At 36.5% G+C, this 18,185-nt stretch overlaps 1 protein-coding gene across 1 annotated transcript; it reads left to right on the forward strand.

Annotated features, from left to right (window-relative positions):
* The first annotated feature begins 769 nt into the window (after positions 1–769).
* On the forward strand, positions 770–16,361 carry LOC128238578 (glucose dehydrogenase [FAD, quinone]-like). The gene is made up of 12 exons (XM_052954639.1): positions 770–1,162; positions 6,208–6,341; positions 8,055–8,263; positions 8,537–8,726; positions 8,938–9,072; positions 10,019–10,140; positions 11,342–11,509; positions 11,968–12,118; positions 12,648–12,796; positions 13,069–13,246; positions 13,792–14,014; positions 14,551–16,361. Exons 1-12 carry the CDS (start codon positions 1,134–1,136, stop codon positions 14,726–14,728), a joined length of 1,866 nt encoding a protein of 621 aa, XP_052810599.1. The 5' UTR covers positions 770–1,133; the 3' UTR covers positions 14,729–16,361.
* Positions 16,362–18,185: the final 1,824 nt, after the last annotated feature.

The raw sequence follows: 18,185 nt of genomic DNA on the forward strand, positions 1-18,185 counted from the left end.
ATGGAAAATGGAACTTACATGTTTAGCACTGATGTGTATTTGGCGGGATTTATAGGTTCGAGGCCGCCGACTGTAGTTACCAAGTGTTTTTTTTAGGCTATGTAAGCTATCTATCACAGAGATGCTTTCTATAGCTGATTTTTCCTTTAAGGTTTTATTTTGATGTCAATACATAGCTTAGCCCTCGACTTTGATTCCATTTTTTTTTTCATTTTTCAAACTGATGTTACGCACGTGCGTAAGTGCGTAACGCTGGCTATGCCCCTGATGACAGCTATTCAGTGATAGTAAATATCTAACCGTTCCTCAAAGCCTTGGGCCGTGAATGAAGTGCTAGTAGAAAAGTAGAAAAGATCTTATCCGAAGGTGATGGTAAATGCCAGATATATGGGGAAAATAATTTGACAATTTGAATGAAGAATTGTTATAAAGGTCGTAAAACCAGAACCATTGGACCATACAGGAGAACAGACCACGACAAAGAATATATATATAAGTGTATATGAGTGTGTGTGCGTGCGCGTGTGCGTGTGTGCGTGTGTGTGTGCGTGCGTGTATGCGTGCGTGTGCGTGTGACTTGGGCTACAAATATACTTTTCAACATTGATAACAATCATGTTACAATTTAGAAACCTAATCTAGATACACCCCCCATCTCCCATTCCGTTTCTTTCAATATGTTGCTATCTTGACAACTTGTTTAATATAGTATTCTAACACTGGTAAGAGTTTGTAAACTATATCCTCAGCTGAATAAACAAAACTCCCTTCGAAACTCACCTGGCAAAATGCTTTCTCTTTGACTTTCTTAATTGCTCGGGAACAAGGAAATAAACCACTTCTTACCTGGATCGCATAACTATTTATGACTGCTCCGCGAAAACAAACAGTGCGGCCCGTGGGAAAGAGCTTTTTTCAGAGCGGGGAATCAGGAAGCATTATATTAGGTTAAAGTTCATTATTAAATAGTTCGCTGTTTCACCGTAATTTCTTGTGAAAGTAGGCTAGGCAACTTTTCGAGGACTTAAGAACTTTCGTGGACTTTGGAATATATACGAGTACTATCATATTGTGAGGAACGCATGGTGAATGTTTGGGATGTATAATATGACGTTTCGGCCTAAAAACTGACCATGCGGTATTTAACAGGAGAGGAGCTGAGGTAAGCAGCATGGCATTTTATTATCACAATCATATTCTCTTTATTTCCATCCGTGATTTAAACATACCAAACAAACAAATGGTGATCTATACAGTATATTCAGCAATACAAATTACATATAACATATTATGATCTGAGACACAAAGTTGTTACACCATGATGTTGACAATGTTTATGTAATAATATTGTAAGATATAGCATATACTTTTAAACTGAGTGTATTGTTTCTGAAGTTGTGGCTAGTATGATTAACAGAGGCGGTAATCACGTGAAACATTGTTTTGATACCAAGCATTTAAAAATGGCAGCGCCCAGTGAGACGGTATGTATTTTTGTTAAGTTTCTCTCAATAATTAAACAATTTAAACAATTAAATTTCGTAACATCGACCATGTTCCTGCTCCCAATTTTCCCCGTTATTTGGTACCTTTATTTTGTTAGACAGTTCTGTAGTTTATTTGGAATGCGTGTCACAAGTTTTCAATCGAGGCGAAATTTGCTTCGGAAATCTTAGAACCAAGCATGAACTGTCATTTATTTTTAAATGTTGTCCTTAATATACGCAATTTCGTTTACAGAGCTATTTAAAAACATTGCATGAACACCTATCGGTATGCCCTAAGTTTTGTTTCCACAGCAACGTACGTATGTTTCCGAAATAATGTTACAATCATTTTTAGAACCAAGCACTTACGAAATATTGTTCGAACCAAGCACTACGTAATCTTAAACGTGTTTTGAATTTGTTTTTCAGGCTGATAAACTAGTCGTTGAACAGCTGAAAATGAATACTACTTCTGCAGCATAGTACTATACAGGTTGTATATATATTCTAATGTCTATTCTAATATTGTTTTAGTATAAATAAGAATTCTATTGAACAGTCCGGACATTCGTTATTTTGTATCGAAGTAAAGGTTATTTAAAATTGTATAACCCGATTCTCCTTCCATAGTTATGATAACCATAAACAATTATAACACTTATATAGTTTTGACTTCGTTTTTCCCATGATCTGAAAAAGACATTTGTGTTATATTTACAATTGTGAAAAGTAAAATACCACTTATACATTGTCGGAAACTTTTTTTAATCGCTTATATTGCTCTGTTTCAAGTCTATTTCACCGTTTTACCTGACTTCTATATAATCGTAAAATGAAGGAAATGACCATCCAAAAACTCCATTTTAACCACTTCAAAGGTTAATCAACATTCGTCGTATGTGATAGATAGTCAATATTTACATTTATGGATTTTGCTTGCTATCATGCCCTACTGCATGTATACAAATATATATTTATACTTTAAGTGTTATAATTGTGTATGGTTATCATAACTATGAGCGGAGAATCGGGTTATACAGTTTTTAAATAACCTTTACTTCGATACAAAATAACGAATGCCCGGACTGTTCAATAGAATTCTTATTTATACTAAAACAATATTAGAATAGACATTAGAATATATATACAACCTGTACAGTACTATGCTGCAGAAGTAGTATTCATTTTCAGCTGTTCAACGACTAGTTTATCAGCCTGAAAAACAAATTCAAAACACGTTTAAGATTACGTAGTGCTTGGTTCGAACAATATTTCGTAAGTGCTTGGTTCTAAAAATGATTGTAACATTATTTCGGAAACATACGTACGTTGCTGTGAAAACAAAACTTAGGGCATACCGATGGGTGTTCATGCAATGTTTTTAAATAGCTCTGTAAACGAAATTGCGTATATTAAGGACAACATTTAAACATAAATGACAGTTCATGCTTGGTTCTAAGATTTCCGAAGCACATTTCGCCTCGATTGAAAACTTGTGACACGCATTCCAAATAAACTACAGAACTGTCTAACAAAATATAGGTACCAAATAACGGGGAAAATTGGGCGCTGGAACATGGTCGATGTTACGAATTTAATTGTTTAATTATTGAGAGAAACTTAACAAAAATACATACCGTCTCACTGGGCGCTGCCATTTTTTAATGCTTGGTATCAAAACAATGTATCACGTGATTACCGCCTCTGATTAACGTGATGAACAATGCACTAAAGACTTATTATTTTTATGCCATTTTTAAAAAAAATAAAGACATAAGTTTTATTGCTTTGGTTTGGTGCGAAACCCGGATATATGTGACAGACGATTGGCTCCGACCGCAACCATAGTGCCCCACCCCTGATTCACATTATTTTAAATTATTAATGTGCGCTTAGAATGATTGTTTTATACTACATATAGGACATCATATTTTAAGTATTTTATCTATAAAGTTATTTTAAGGAGCTGATTTGGGGTTTAACCTAAAAATATGTGTCATTTGTACCCGTAGGTCATGTAGAACATCTGTGCCAACTTTCAGGGCTTGCCATAATTACAGTACTTATAAGTCGATGATTATGATAAAGCAAAAATGGCTGCTTTAATAAATAGTTTAGTTTAATTCTAATTGTATAATTGTTTCTTATTTTAATAATCGAAATCCTATTATTTCTCGAAATTCTATGTATTTAAGAAAAAAATCGATGCATTTATGATTGGGCCTCTCCATTACATGTATATAACTCTTCTGATATATTAGTATGCAAATGTCGAAAGTACGTTGTATGCGATAATTGCAGACTGCAATTAGTTATTCAGTTCTGATCAGGGTTCTTTTAACTTACAATTAAACATCAATTTGAAAAGGTAAAGGATACCTGCAGGCACTGTATGTAAAAAGGATAAATAGTGCAAACATATAACTTTTGCTTTTCATGATCGTGTTCTTGGTTTTGCACTTGTAACTCATAGGCGCTTCTAATAACAAACCCGGAATATCCATCAAATGAAGTTCAAAAGTTTAAAAGATGCTCTTTCTATAATATTAATCTGAAATGAAAGGCTAATTGGCATAATTCGATCTCAGTAACGATAAACAATCCGCAAATGTTACAAGGTGAAAAATACCTAGAGATTTTTGCCGCGTATATAAAACAATAGGAAGCTATGGCAACATTCTTTGGTAAATATATTCGCGAGTATAAGTGTGTATGAGTTTCAATGCTCTAGCACCATGAGATACGTCGACACCAGGAATGAAAATAGTATCAGCACTGGGTTTGAGGCTATAAATCATAGAGCATTATAACATTTATTTCCATGTCTTTCATCCGCACGGCGTCATAATAAGAAGGGTAATGATAATCTGTTCACCTGTTGGTAGTTTTTGTTTTAAGAAATCAAACTCGTGGGGTTCAGCAATTAATTTAACCAAAATATTAAGGCTATTAATAATGTGGTTTTTTTTGTTGCTTGAAGAAATTTATAAAAAAGAAAGAAAAAACGTAGCATATATTATTCCTGTGCAGTGCTTTTCCCAATAAACTTAATATCTATAGATACCATATAAGCTTAATATCAACTAAAATGCATTTTTAAAGCAAATGTTCTTGGTTGTTGTCGACTGTTAGTAGTAGTAGTAGTAGTAGTAGTAGTAGTAGTTTTTTCGTGCATGATGTCAATAACAGTACATTTTACATCAATATAAGATATATCACATATTGTATTTGCATGATATTTAGAGTCCTAATAAGTTATATCACAGAAAGTTTAACATGAAACACATAATACTAGATCTACTAAAACAAGTATTACTTCTGGTGTTAATGATAAAGCTATCTAATTTATTACCAAATAAAGTTTTACCAAATAAAGTTTAACATAATAAATGACATTGCACAGGATAACCCGTAGAGATTTGCACAAGTACAAAAGCTTATTTCCAACGGGGTCCATGTCTAAGGTATTAAAGTTGGCATTTAATGATTTAGTGAACAGTATTATATAATATTATTGTTACTTGATATGAAACATAATGCTTATGCGGGCAGGTATATAAAACGTGTTTATTCCTCCCAGATACGTAGATGCAAAACGCAACACAGCCAACACAAAACCAAGTAACATATTCCTTTTGAAATTCTTTAAATCGAAAGAAAATTTAAACCATAGATACTGCAACACTACAGGCACTTAAACAACATGTCACACCTTTACAAAACAAACAACAACAACAACAAAAAACACTCGTTGTGTAACAAGTTTCAGATTTACGATGAAATTCGCTATTATGTATTGAAATATTTAACATGTATTTATTATGTTACCTTGCACAAATGACAAGGAAACAAATGACTAATGCTAAACCGTTTACATTTCTCGCTTAAGTTGGCACTAACTTAATTATTTAAGAAATCCTATCATACCTTTTTATAAAACAAACAAAAACACACAACAATTTAACGATTTTCTACTTAAATTCACTTAAACTTATTTCCGTATTGCAGAAAGTTGCCAAGAAACGCTCGAAATTCTTTTAATCGGTAGGAAATTAAAATATCACCCCTATTGAACCATCTTCTGCACCATCGCCGAAATGCAGGAAAATGCAAGAAACTGTTAGATTTTATTGCATGCAGAAGTTGCTATTCTCGATTCCGACTTTTATTCTACAAAAACCTAGGGCATAAATGTGTTTCTATGACGTCACAATACCTTCTTTATCTCAAAGAAACAGCATTTTTGTCAGATAAATGTAATATTTAGGAACATCTGATCGGCTGGAACAGGTCTATTGCGGTAATCTGTTATTTCAAAACGCTAAAAGCGATTATGCGGGTGCAAACTATTTTGGTTCCCCATAAATTCAAAACGATACCATCGCTGAAGAAAAAAATATCAAATTGTAAACATAATTTGCAAATATATAGGTTTGGGATTTTATAATCGACAGCAATATCTTTTTTAGAAAATGTTTTCTTTTTAAACATAACACTTCTTTAAAAAAATCAATAACGTACAGACAGAACAAAACTTTTATCAGACATAAACATATACATTCACGTAAATAGTATAGTTTTCATTACAATAAAAAAAAATGGACCAAACTTATGCACGTAAATTAAGTGATCTATATTGTGTTTTTTTTATATTTGTATGTTGTGAACATTCCATGGGGATGGACTATAATAATGATATTTTCTCATTTGACCCCTACAGGAAGACATTGGGCTGGTGGCTGGTCCTAGCCCTGTTTGCCGCAGGCGTCGGCGTCACGTACATGCGCACTCTCGAGTCCTCTCCTTTCGGTCACGTGACCAGCAGGACGAATGCTACCTATGACTACATCATTGGTACGGTTCAATGGATATTTATGGTTGATAGATAGGTGGCGGTATCAGTCAGATATGGTTGATGGATATGTGGCTGTATCAGTCAGATATGGTTGATGCATAGGTGGCAGTCTCAGTCAGATGTGGTTGATGGATAGGTGGCAGTCTTAGCCAGAGATGGTTGATGGATATGTTGCGGTATCAGTCAGATATGGTTGATGGATATGTGGCGGTATCAGTCAGATGTGGTTGATGGATATGTGGGGGTATCAGTCAAATATGGTTGATGGATATGTGGCGGTATCAGTCAGATATGGTTGATGGATAATTGGCAGTCTCAGTAAGAGATGGTTGATGGATAGGTGGCAGTGTCAGCCAGAGATGGTTGATGGATAGTTGGCAGTCTCAGTCAGATATGGTTGATGGATAGGTGGCGGTATCAGTCAGATATGGTTGATGGATAGGTGGCAGTATCAGTCAGAGATGGTTGATGGATAGGTGGCAGTATCAGTCAGATATGGTTGATGGATAGGTGGCAGTATCAGTCAGAGATGGTTGATGGATAGGTGTCAGTATCAGCCAGAGATGGTTGATGGATAGGTGTCAGTATCAGGCAGAGATGGTTGATGGATAGGTGGCAGTGTCAGTCAGAGATGGTTGATGCATAGGTGGCAGTATCAGCCAGAGATGGTTGATGGATAGGTGTCAGTATCAGCCAGAGATGGTTGATGGATAAGTGGCAGTATCAGCCAGAGATGGTTGATGGATAGGTGGCAGTGTCAGTCAGAGATGGTTGATGGATAGGAGGCAGTGTCAGCCAGAGATGGTTGATGCATAGGTGGCAGTATCAGCCAGAGATGGTTGATGGATAGGTGTCAGTATCAGCCAGAGATGGTTGATGGATAAGTGGCAGTATCAGCCAGAGATGGTTGATGGATAGGTGGCAGTGTCAGCCAGAGATGGTTGATGCATAGGTGGCAGTATCAGCCAGAGATGGTTGATGGATAGGTGGCAGTGTCAGTCAGAGATGGTTGATGCATAGGTGGCAGTATCAGCCAGAGATGGTTGATGCATAAGTGGCAGTGTCAACCATAAATGAAGAACACAATCAAATAGATTAGGAGGTCTCCGGGCGGTATTCACGCCTTGATCAATAAAACTTATATTTCCAAAACCGATATTTCCAAGTGATTAAACAAATTTAATGTGCACCTGCATTTGTCTGGAAGAACGGGATGCACACATGCACACTTGCTTGAAACTCGTATTTGAAATATTGAACGGTTTCCGAGAAATTCAATCTATTCAAGGCAGATGCAGGAATGTGCCCATTAAATGTGTTTTATCGCTATTCAGGTTTATTGGCCAACCGACTTGGAGGCTTATAGTTTACATCCATATGCAAAACTGTTAATTTCACCACCTCTGATTTATACTCACTAGTTAGGGTTCATGAATGAGTAAAATTAGAAGTGTGTCTTTTTTCCATTTTTTTATGTTTTCATTTTATTACATCAGAAGAATTTCAATGTCAACTTGGGTAACGTTTTAAGGAAATTAAGGTATAAAGTTACCCATTCTGCTTTAGATCACAATTCTGAAACATCAAAAAATTTGCATATAAATGGAAATTTTAAATAGAGATAGAATAGTTGAAATTTTTAAAAAGAAATCAAAGCACCATATGTACTGAACAACTGCTTCAAAATAATAATTATGTTTCACTTGGCACAGTGGGAGGAGGTGCTGAAGGATGTGTATTGGCCACACGACTGTCGGAAGATCCCCGGGTTTCCGTTTTGCTATTGGAGGCGGGAGGGGAGGAGACAGTCAGTATGTGGAACCACGTGCCCCTTTGGAGCCCCATCAGGCCGGGATCCAAACAGGACTGGGGATTTTCCACAACACCACAGAAGTTCGCATGTAAATCAATGAAGCAAAAGGTTATCATATAGTTTTCTTGATGCATTTTATATAGGTTAAACGAACTCGAAATATAATATTGTCCACTTAGCAATGCTTAACGTTCATTATAATGGTCCATTGAAACATACACCAATAAATTGCCCTGGATACAAATGAATCACCAAATACACATGTTTTCTTTTCTTGAATCATTAACAAGGAGATAGATATTTGATCGTGCTGTGTGTTTTTTTTTGAATTCTGTCTCACTGCATGTCTTTAACTTGAATCTTTAAAGCACTTCTTTTCAGAAGTGTCCAGTCTTGCAACCTAAAGTCCTCGGCGGCTCATCTCTGACCAGCAGCATGCTCTACACACGTGCAAGCAAATACGACTTCGCAAGTTGGCCACAGGACAAGGCTAAAACCTGGTCCTACGAAAACATCCTGCCGTATTACTTTAAATCAGAAGATATGTTAGATGAAGATCTCAAAATTTCTGGTAGGTGTTAATCAATGTTTGGGGTTTAAATAGGTAACGGTAAGCACAGTTTCAGATTTACTACAAACACATATACTTGAATCATGTACAGTGCAGCCTGACTTGGTCTAGATGCTTTTGAGCTGCATGCATACATATCATCCAAAAAACGTTATGCCCATGCACATGCAGAATAATTTAGTCGCAAATGACTGATTTTCCTCTTTTTCAGATCGCCATTCAACTAACGGTCCACTGCCTGTATCTGGTGTACAGAAGGAGATGTATCTTCTCCACGACATGTTTCTGGAAGGAGCCAGGGAGCTCAAGAACAAGCCTATCGACTGCAATGGCTTGGAGGGAGTTGGTAGGGTTACTAACTAATAATTCAATCACAGTGTATTGTTTTGTATTCTTCATTTGTGTACATTTGAGTCATATTGACATATCATCGAATCTGACCACCTGACAAAGACTGTAGGTTAGATTGGTGCTAGACTTGCCTTTGTATGATATTAAACATATTATCATACGCTTTAAATAGCACCTTTTAAATAACAATTGCGATTGAACCGACATACGTAAATTCGGTATATGACTTCGGGCATGGACGTGTACCCGGGTACCCGCAGGACGGGTACATTTTGCTGGGTACAATGATAGAACCCAGTACACATCCAATACAGGAATTATCAATACCATCTGATGTTTGGTGCTTGTCAGCTGTTTTACGTCAGGCCATCACCTGCTACTTGTTGGAGTGGGTAAAAGGATAGTTTCTTTTCCATGTGCTTTTTTCATAGATGTTGTTGCCCCACCTTTGTGACCGAGCTTACCTGAATAGAAACGGCATTTCGTCTTTTCATTAGACAAACGATTGGCAATATTTCAAACTGTATTGTTTTTGTTTCAGGCGACAGGGTAACTTCGCGACGACTTTAAAATGTGCATTTACTTTTCTATGTCGTGTCTACTCTGCGGCATGGAATGAATATATGGGTACCCGTGGGTATTATTATTGATGATTGGATGCCAGTGGGTATTCTAATTGAGGTTCGGGTACCCGTCGGTATTCTAATTCTAATCAGGTACCCGGGTCCAAAACCTATGCATGTCCATGCCCTAAAGCCATGTGTTCAGTCAGGTGTATGCTAATACTGGAGAATTGCTTAATTGAACATTAAGAATGTTTTGAAAATATATAAGTAAGTAAAATCTTAGACTTATGTACAGTAATGTAGGTTGTTCAGTTTGGCAGTTAAACCAAGTGAAAAACAAGCTCTCATACAACGATATTTCCCGCTTTAATCCAGGTTTCTGTCGGCTATACACGACCGTACATGATGGAGACAGGTTCAGCTCGGCCAAAGACTTCCTCCGACCCGTCCTATCTCGTCGTAATCTACACGTGTCAACACATTCCACTGTCATTAAAGTACGTGTAGTGCTCGTCTCTACAATCGAACATAAACATGTAGACTGATTGATGTTAGATTTGTGTGGTACACGTGTCAACACATTCCACTGTCATTAAAGTACGTGTAGTACTCGTCTCTACAATCGAACATAAACATGTAGACTGATTGATGTTAGATTTGTGTGGTACACGTGTCACATATTCCACTGTCATTGAAGTACATGTTGTGTTCGTCCTCCATCAAACATTAACATGTATTCTGATTGTTTGTGGTTTTATGTGGTATACGTGTTTCAATGCCAGGAAGGTATTTTACCATCACGTGTAGACCTTAGCTTATCTGACGATGTTAAAAAAAAAAATTAATATGAGTATTTTGCTTGTCTCTTCCATCGAACATAAACGCATATACTGGGTTACTATATTTGCAGTTTTTGGTATATTAACCGACAGTATGATGCATTTGATACGCTTTTTATGTTTTTAAATTATAATATTAACAATCTTACCCTCAAATTTGTATTTGCATTAAACCCCAATACAAGCAGCCTATGGTTATAAAGTTTGTTACCTATATCATAAAACGATATAATTAAGTTCTTAGCTAACGTCTATTACACGGGTAGTCATTCGTTTTAAATGAAACAATGGGCAGTCTATGCCGCTTAAAGAGCCCCGCATTTGTTTTATTTCCGAAATTTTATGAGGTCATTAGTTTCATCAAACACTTCGACAAACATGTTTCCAAAATAATGTTTTGACAGTGCTCCGTCAGACGGCCGTATTGTGAAAAGGTTTGTCGAAGTGTTTTAAGAAACTGAACTCGCAATCAAATTCTGGTAAAAGACTGAAGGTGTGGCTCCGTAAGCGGCGTAGACTGCTCTATGTTTCATTTAAAATGGTGAAGAAATAGTGAAGTTATCTTTGTTTAAAGTCTTTTTTCAAATAGAAATATTGCCTTCCGACGTAGCATTTATGACGCAATTTATCATGTGGTATACACACACTGGATATATAAAGCGTCGCTATACAGCGCGCACATTCGCTATTCATATGACCCAGCGTCAAAAGTTATATAGCAGTAGGTCTAGTTTTATATGAAAACTGTTATGTATAAATATCACTTTATCAAGTCGACAAATCAACATATCGACCTCAATCAAAAGCTTTTACTCAATAAATTCAGTCTTAAAATTACAACATGTTGTTCTTAATTTAGATCCTGATTACAAACCGGAGGGCTGTCGGTGTAGATTATGTGCGTAACGGCGATAAAAAGACTGTTGGTGGAAGTAGAGACGTCATAGTGACGGCAGGGGCGATTGGCACAGCTCAGCTCTTGTTGTTATCCGGAATAGGACCCAAAGATCAGCTCACAAAACAAAAGGTGGTACAAAATATTAAATAAATACTGTTGGAGCAAAGCCTTTTGTTTTGGCTTGATCACTTCGTTTGGGGTGATTTTGGAGTACTTTTTTAGTTAATATTATTTGTTTCACCACATACGGCATTGTCCTGCTACGACTAGAAATTGGCCTGGCTACCGGGCTTGTCCCTGAGTCCCTGTAGTTGTCATTGTATTATTGTAGAAGTTCTTTCTATGAATGTGTGATTGTATTGGTCGACTTGATACTTTGAAATTAAGTTGTTTAAATAGGTTTTCTCGTTTTTCCTGTATATTTATTCAAGTCTTGAAATAATCAAGATTGTGATTAACGTCTTTCTTTTTTTTCATCATTTCCATTTCATTTTCATGATAATTCCGTCGAAAATGGAATTCTTATCTCCCATAGATTTAATGATTACATCTCGTTTTCACCTAGAACAATTTGCGTATTATTTCAGATTCCATGCTTGGCAGACCTGCCAGTAGGCAGTAACTTACAGGAGCATTTGTTGCTCAAATTGGATATTCAGACGAACGAGTCAGTGGGTATTACCAGAGAAAACGCCTTCAATGCCCTGTCTTATCTACATTACATGACGCTGGGAAAAGGTCTGACAGCTAGCTTTCATTAATGGCTTGAACTATTGAATTAAACATAATTTAAAAAAAAAAACTTGTTACAACTTGTACTTCATATCAGGGGCGGATCCAGCAACTGACGTTAGTGGCGCAATCCTTTGACATACGCCCCTATCTCAGAACCGAAAGTATATGACATAAACTATTTGCATAGGGGTTTGAGGTAACACCGTCAATTAATTGTTTTGACAATTTGTTGTCGGAAATGGTGCTTTTTCGGCGTAATTTATTACTTTTTTTCTCCCATATTAAATTGAAAAAAACTTGGATAATTCTAGAGGGTGCGCGCGCCGGGTGAGCCCCCCCCCCCCCCCCAACTCGCTAGTGAATATGCTTATACTGCATCCTATTTTTGTGTATATAGTATGAAAATATACCATATTTGATGACTGTCTGATATGCTTTACAATCGATCAATACAGATTCAAGCATCGCCAAGTAACGTTTGGTATTTGAAGAAGAAAATGAATATCTTTGATTGGTTATTCATATTTTTCAGGATTGCTTTCAACCAGTGGTGGTGTGTTTGGTAATGCTTTGTTGAGAACTGACGTCACGTCCTCTAAAAATCGTCCCGACATTCAGTTGACATTTTCCGCCATTGCTGACGATCTAGGCAAAGAGGATAATGGCGAAAATGATAAAAATGTAAAATCAATTGTATTTCGATAACAGCGAAATAAACTTAGCTTTTACTCACCTCACTGTACTTTTTGACAAAAAAAACAACAGAAAAAAGTAAACAATAAGCAGTCGTTAAATAGATAATCACCCCAGCAAGCAAATGAAGTAAATCTTGATGGTGGCGGTGAAAAACACTTGTGCACATGATTACAATAGTTAATATTAATAAAATATAAAATCGTTAGGGTATTTGCAATAAAAGCCAGATTTCACAATCGATTTGTAAACTATTTCAGAAACATTCCAGCGGCGCGGGCAACACAACAAGTGGACAGGGATTCACAATCATTGTTGAACTACTGCGACCGGACAGTAGGGGAAGCGTTCTGTTAGGGAGTGCAAATCCATTTACACAACCCAAGATAGACCCAAACTATCTATTTAATCCAAAAGATATCCAGATGATGATAAAAGGTAAGACGCCTCAACTACAATCTATATTTTATACCTCTGTTTATTAGTGCAGTTTTTAGGTCTATAAATAGTTCATTGTAAATTAACTACATTTTATATCAGTTTTATTAGTACGGTGTTTAGGTCTATACATAGTTCTGAAGATTCTAACTAGATCTACAACTACTAGTTTATTTAAGAATTAAAGATGAGTTTTGTTCACGAAAGCTGTAACCAGATGTTATACTCGTTGTATTACATGTATAGCTGGGGCCGTATTTATAAAAATCAATAGTTTGTACATGAAAATTAAGTATTTCAGCTATTATTTAGAATATAACCAGTGAGATAATTAACTTAAGTTAGGAAATGACTTAAGATTTTTAATATACAGTGACCCTGTACCGTATGTATATCTTCTCAATGAGTCACTAGAGCCCGTCTGTTCGCCATTATATATACTTGAGAGAGTAAAATAAATATTTGGATTGAACCTATATATGTTAATACAGGTATTGATACATGCTTATGTTTAATTGTTCACACACTCTCACTTGACCACCAAGGAATAAAGATCGCCCTATCCTTCTTGTCAACGGCACCATTTCGCGCAATGAAGGCTCGGGTGCGGGAAAAGCCCTACCCCTCGTGCATTGAGCATCGGTTCAAGAGCGATGGTTACTGGGAGTGTTTACTCAGACACATCGCGGTGGGCAACGGGCAAGCAACGTCAACATGCCCGTTGGGGTCCATTGGAAGCCCAAAGACAGTTGTCGATACAAACCTAAGGTGAGTAGAGACCTGGACCGGTATTCAATACAAGTATCATTGGATCTAAGAACGATGTAGCTGATCGGATTGCTCGATATAAATAACTGACTTCTAGAGTGAATGGAGTCAATGTTGTATGACCATAAGTTTGGCTATAGTTTCGTATTGAATTCCACCCCAGGACCTGTAATCATATAACATTTTAGTCTCTGAAATACTTAATTTCTGTTGATTTTTCACACTTTTCACACTTTTCGTTAATATGACTTCTAAAAGTTTAGAAAATCTATTTAGTAAATGACTAAATAAGTTTTATGAATACCACCCCTTTTAAAATTAAAATGTTATGAAGCCAACGTGATGAGCAAACATGCTGTGTTTGTCTAAGATTCCTCTTAAGGTTTATCCAGAAGTTGCCAAAACGTTTTCCGAATATTCTTTACATAGTATACCTCGGTTACAGTTTGACTGTATTTAATCATTTTAATGTAAATAACAAATCTGATGTTATTTTTTTCCACTGATATGCATGTATGTTTATTATTCAATTTTAGAGTGATGAATATTTCGAATCTGCGAATTTCGGATGCAAGCGTCTTCCCTAGTTCTGTATCAGGCGACCTAATGGCAACACGTGTCATGTTTGCGGAAAAAGCAGCGGACCTAATTCGTGGTCACGAGTCCATCCGGTTTTACAGGAAACTAGCAAATCGAGCACTGAAAAACAGCTAGGCCTAAGATGGAAGTGGGTCGATTCTTGTGCAGATATCTCTAAAATCTAATTTCATGGGAACTACGGAAGTCTCTCCTTCAAGCGAACATCGGAATTACTATTTCATCGTTCACCACTGTAATGATAGGAGAAAGAAGACCGTGCAAAACTGCGCGGAAGGCCAAGAAACTTTGCTAGACTATGGATATGCAACTGTTAAATTTAGTTTTTTAAAGACTATGTGTTAATATTAATTTTCACAATGAGGGACGGTCAGACCCATTATGCAAATATCTCGGCACGTGATGCTTATGCGTGCCGTAAGACTTCGGTGCCAACGACCCCCATCTCTAAACAAAATACAATCGAAACTAAAAGAATGTATAAATGCGACATATTGACTGGTATGCAATACAGCTTAAGTTAATCTTATTGTCATACGTTATTGACTTCATTCATTTCATTGATCAGTTATTAATAATAAGTAATCCGATTAGCTACATCGTTCTGAGATCCAATTAAGAATTGAATTCCAGCCATGGTACTCAAGCCTCGGTAACAATGAAACCCAGGATAATTTTGTCATACATTTCTCTGTCATGTTTAAATTTCGTAGGACATAAACACTATTGTGGTAACGGTCAAATGAAAATGAAACGCTTTCATGGGAGGAACTGATGTTTGATGAAGTTTTCACTCTATGCTTATATACCTTCTCCAGATATGGCAGGGTAACTCACGAATAACGCAGGAGTTAATTTACAGTACCATGCTTAAATTACTTGATTTTGTACGAATTCCGAACGATTATCTCACAATCATCACACGTTAATCTCACGTGATATTGTCGTAAGAATTACACCACACTTTTGGCATCCCCAGCATGTCATTTTCCGTGAGAATGTCGTACAGAACGTCTGAGAATCTGTATAAAACAGGGTAGTCCAAGCCACGACAGTTTGTGTTGTTGTCGCAAAACACCTGTTTGTATCCCACGACTGTCGTACAACAAGACAATCCACGAACTCCCCCATATTTTTGGCGTGAACCTGCATATTGCTGTCGTGGTTCAATTATGACCTAGGCTGAACTACATTATTATAGTTATTGTTGTTAACTTATTCATTTAGCAATTTTTTTATTTAATTTATTTTTATTTGTTTTCGCTGATTTATTCATGTAGATATTCATGTGTTCATTCATTCATTCAAAAAATTATTTCGAATACGTATTGTAATAGTTATGCCATTAAATTCAATTCTTGAAAAAAATATTTTTAATTAAATCTGATGACCACAGTGAAGTATTGCATATATAATTAAAATGTATGGACCGATAATAAATGTGCGCCGGATGTGCTTCCTTCTATCCAGATGGAACTGAAGAAATGGGAATACTAACTACAGCGACCGCCCTAAGACATGGACGGCTCAAGCACGATTCGCTTCGTAGCTAGAACCAATTGGAACACCTCGACCAAAATCCATCGAAAATAACCTCGGAAGTATGCCGATACATCAGTAGAAGTAGTTCGTTTTTTATAGTAGTATTAATTAAATGTAGTGTTTTAACGTGTATTATGTATATCTAAGTTTAAATTTATTGTCAGTGAAGAGTTTAATTGCATTAATAATAAAGATTCCTAAGAGTAAAGTCCCTAGGTTTAACTGCTAAATTGAAATTACTCCGCGATCTACGTGCAGTGTAGTTAAGTATAAAGATTTCTGACATTGTACACCGTCCATATACATCCGGTGTCGGTTTGTAAAATGGCCGATAAGTTCCAAATGAGCAAAAACATATTGAGTAAATAAAGGAGGAGCCAATGAAGCGAGAAATGTGTGAATATTATAAATGACAACTGGACAACCCAGCTTCATGAACCATCGAGCAAGTAATTACTTAAATAGATCAAACATTCTGGAAGAGAAAGGTTCTTCGGAGGGACAACACATATACACAGTATATAAGCAATACAATTAAGTTTACCGCCATCGGCGCTAAGACAATGTCAATGATTTTAGCCATCACTGCTATAGGCGATATGAATCATTCTTCCTAGGTAGAAATCAGTACTGATGTCCTACTTGAGAGGCCATGTGAAAGCATTCCTGGTGGGGATCGTATGCATCACCTCTTGGGTGAGAGGCGGACACCTATACCGGTAGACCACTCCTGGGGAGAGGCGGACACCTATACCGGTAGACCACTCCTGGGTGAGAGGCAGACACCTATACCGGTAGACCACTCTTGGGTGAGAGGCGGACACCTATACCGGTAGACCACTCCTGGGGGAGAGGCGGACACCTATACCGGTAGACCACTCCTGGGTGAGAGGCGGACACCTATACCGGTAGACCACTCGCACAATGGGTGAATTTGTTTGAAATTAACTACACTAAAACATGTACAACAACTATATGTTGACCTGTATGACATTTTCACCACACACGGCATATCAGGGGCGAATCCAAGAATTGGCGTTAGAGGGAGCGTAACTTGGCGTTGTAACCTTTTGATCCCCGCCCCCTGGAATCACTAGTGCATATTTATTAATTAATCCTAAGTCGTCATGGTGAAATTCGAATCATTTAAAATACGTGAATTATAAGACAAAAATAATCTTGATAATTTGAATATGAATGATTTGGAAATAATAATTAGTTATGAAAATGTAGCTTACATTTAAATTATAAGATTTTGAGACGTACGCAATTTCTACATCAATAAATACTCTCTCTGTAAGACAAGAGAACATTTATATTCTACATCTTCCAAAACGTTTTGTTCACAAACCTGGGACATTTTCGATTTAAATGATTCTAGGAAAATATCAACCAAATTAATATTGACCCAGAATAAAAATATGATTTGTTAATTCACTGTGAACAAAAAGATTTACAATTATGATATTATATTATTATGATATAAAATATACATGGGCGAGGTTATCATTGGAGCCACAACAGATTGTAATGCGTTGAAAATGCTCCAACGCGTCTACTAGTCCGATGTAGTGCCAATGTGTTAAAATGGTCGCTAACGGTGACTGTGTCCCTTTTCGTGGTTTATATGGGTACAATTTAATTAAAAGCGATAAAAGCGTTGAAAAGATGTATGCTGATTCATTTTTTTTTGTACAATTCTGTTCACAGTTACTGGTTAGCGACCCCTTTTCGGCCGGAAATGATAGTAAAAATCGAATCCAAAACATTTTTTGAGTGGTCCAGATAAGTGCATGTCAATACCTAAGAAATGTTAATGTAAATTGATGATTTTTTACTATTAGGTAGTTTCATAACAGTAACTGATAAACCTATATGTACAAGATATGTGAAACATCTTTCATCTCGCAAGTTTAATAATTGCTAGTGTAAAATTAATTAACGAGAACCCGTTGTTAGCTGGTTATGTTTATGTAGTAGGTAAATTAAGACAGTGTCTTTTAGGCAAAATATTTTTGCTAAAGTATCTATC

Source organism: Mya arenaria, chromosome 6 (genome assembly GCF_026914265.1).
Source record: "Mya arenaria isolate MELC-2E11 chromosome 6, ASM2691426v1".
In the NCBI taxonomy this organism is placed as follows: Eukaryota; Metazoa; Mollusca; class Bivalvia; order Myida; family Myidae; genus Mya; species Mya arenaria.

Excerpts from the sequence above, each read along its gene's own strand:
- LOC128238578 (XM_052954639.1), top strand. The coding sequence starts at position 1,134 with ATGCGGTATTTAACAGGAGAGGAGCTGAG. Across the intron at positions 8,727-8,937 it reads TGAAGATCTCAAAATTTCTG|ATCGCCATTCAACTAACGGT; the intron begins GTAGGTGTTAAT and ends CCTCTTTTTCAG. Across the intron at positions 9,073-10,018 it reads CAATGGCTTGGAGGGAGTTG|GTTTCTGTCGGCTATACACG; the intron begins GTAGGGTTACTA and ends GCTTTAATCCAG.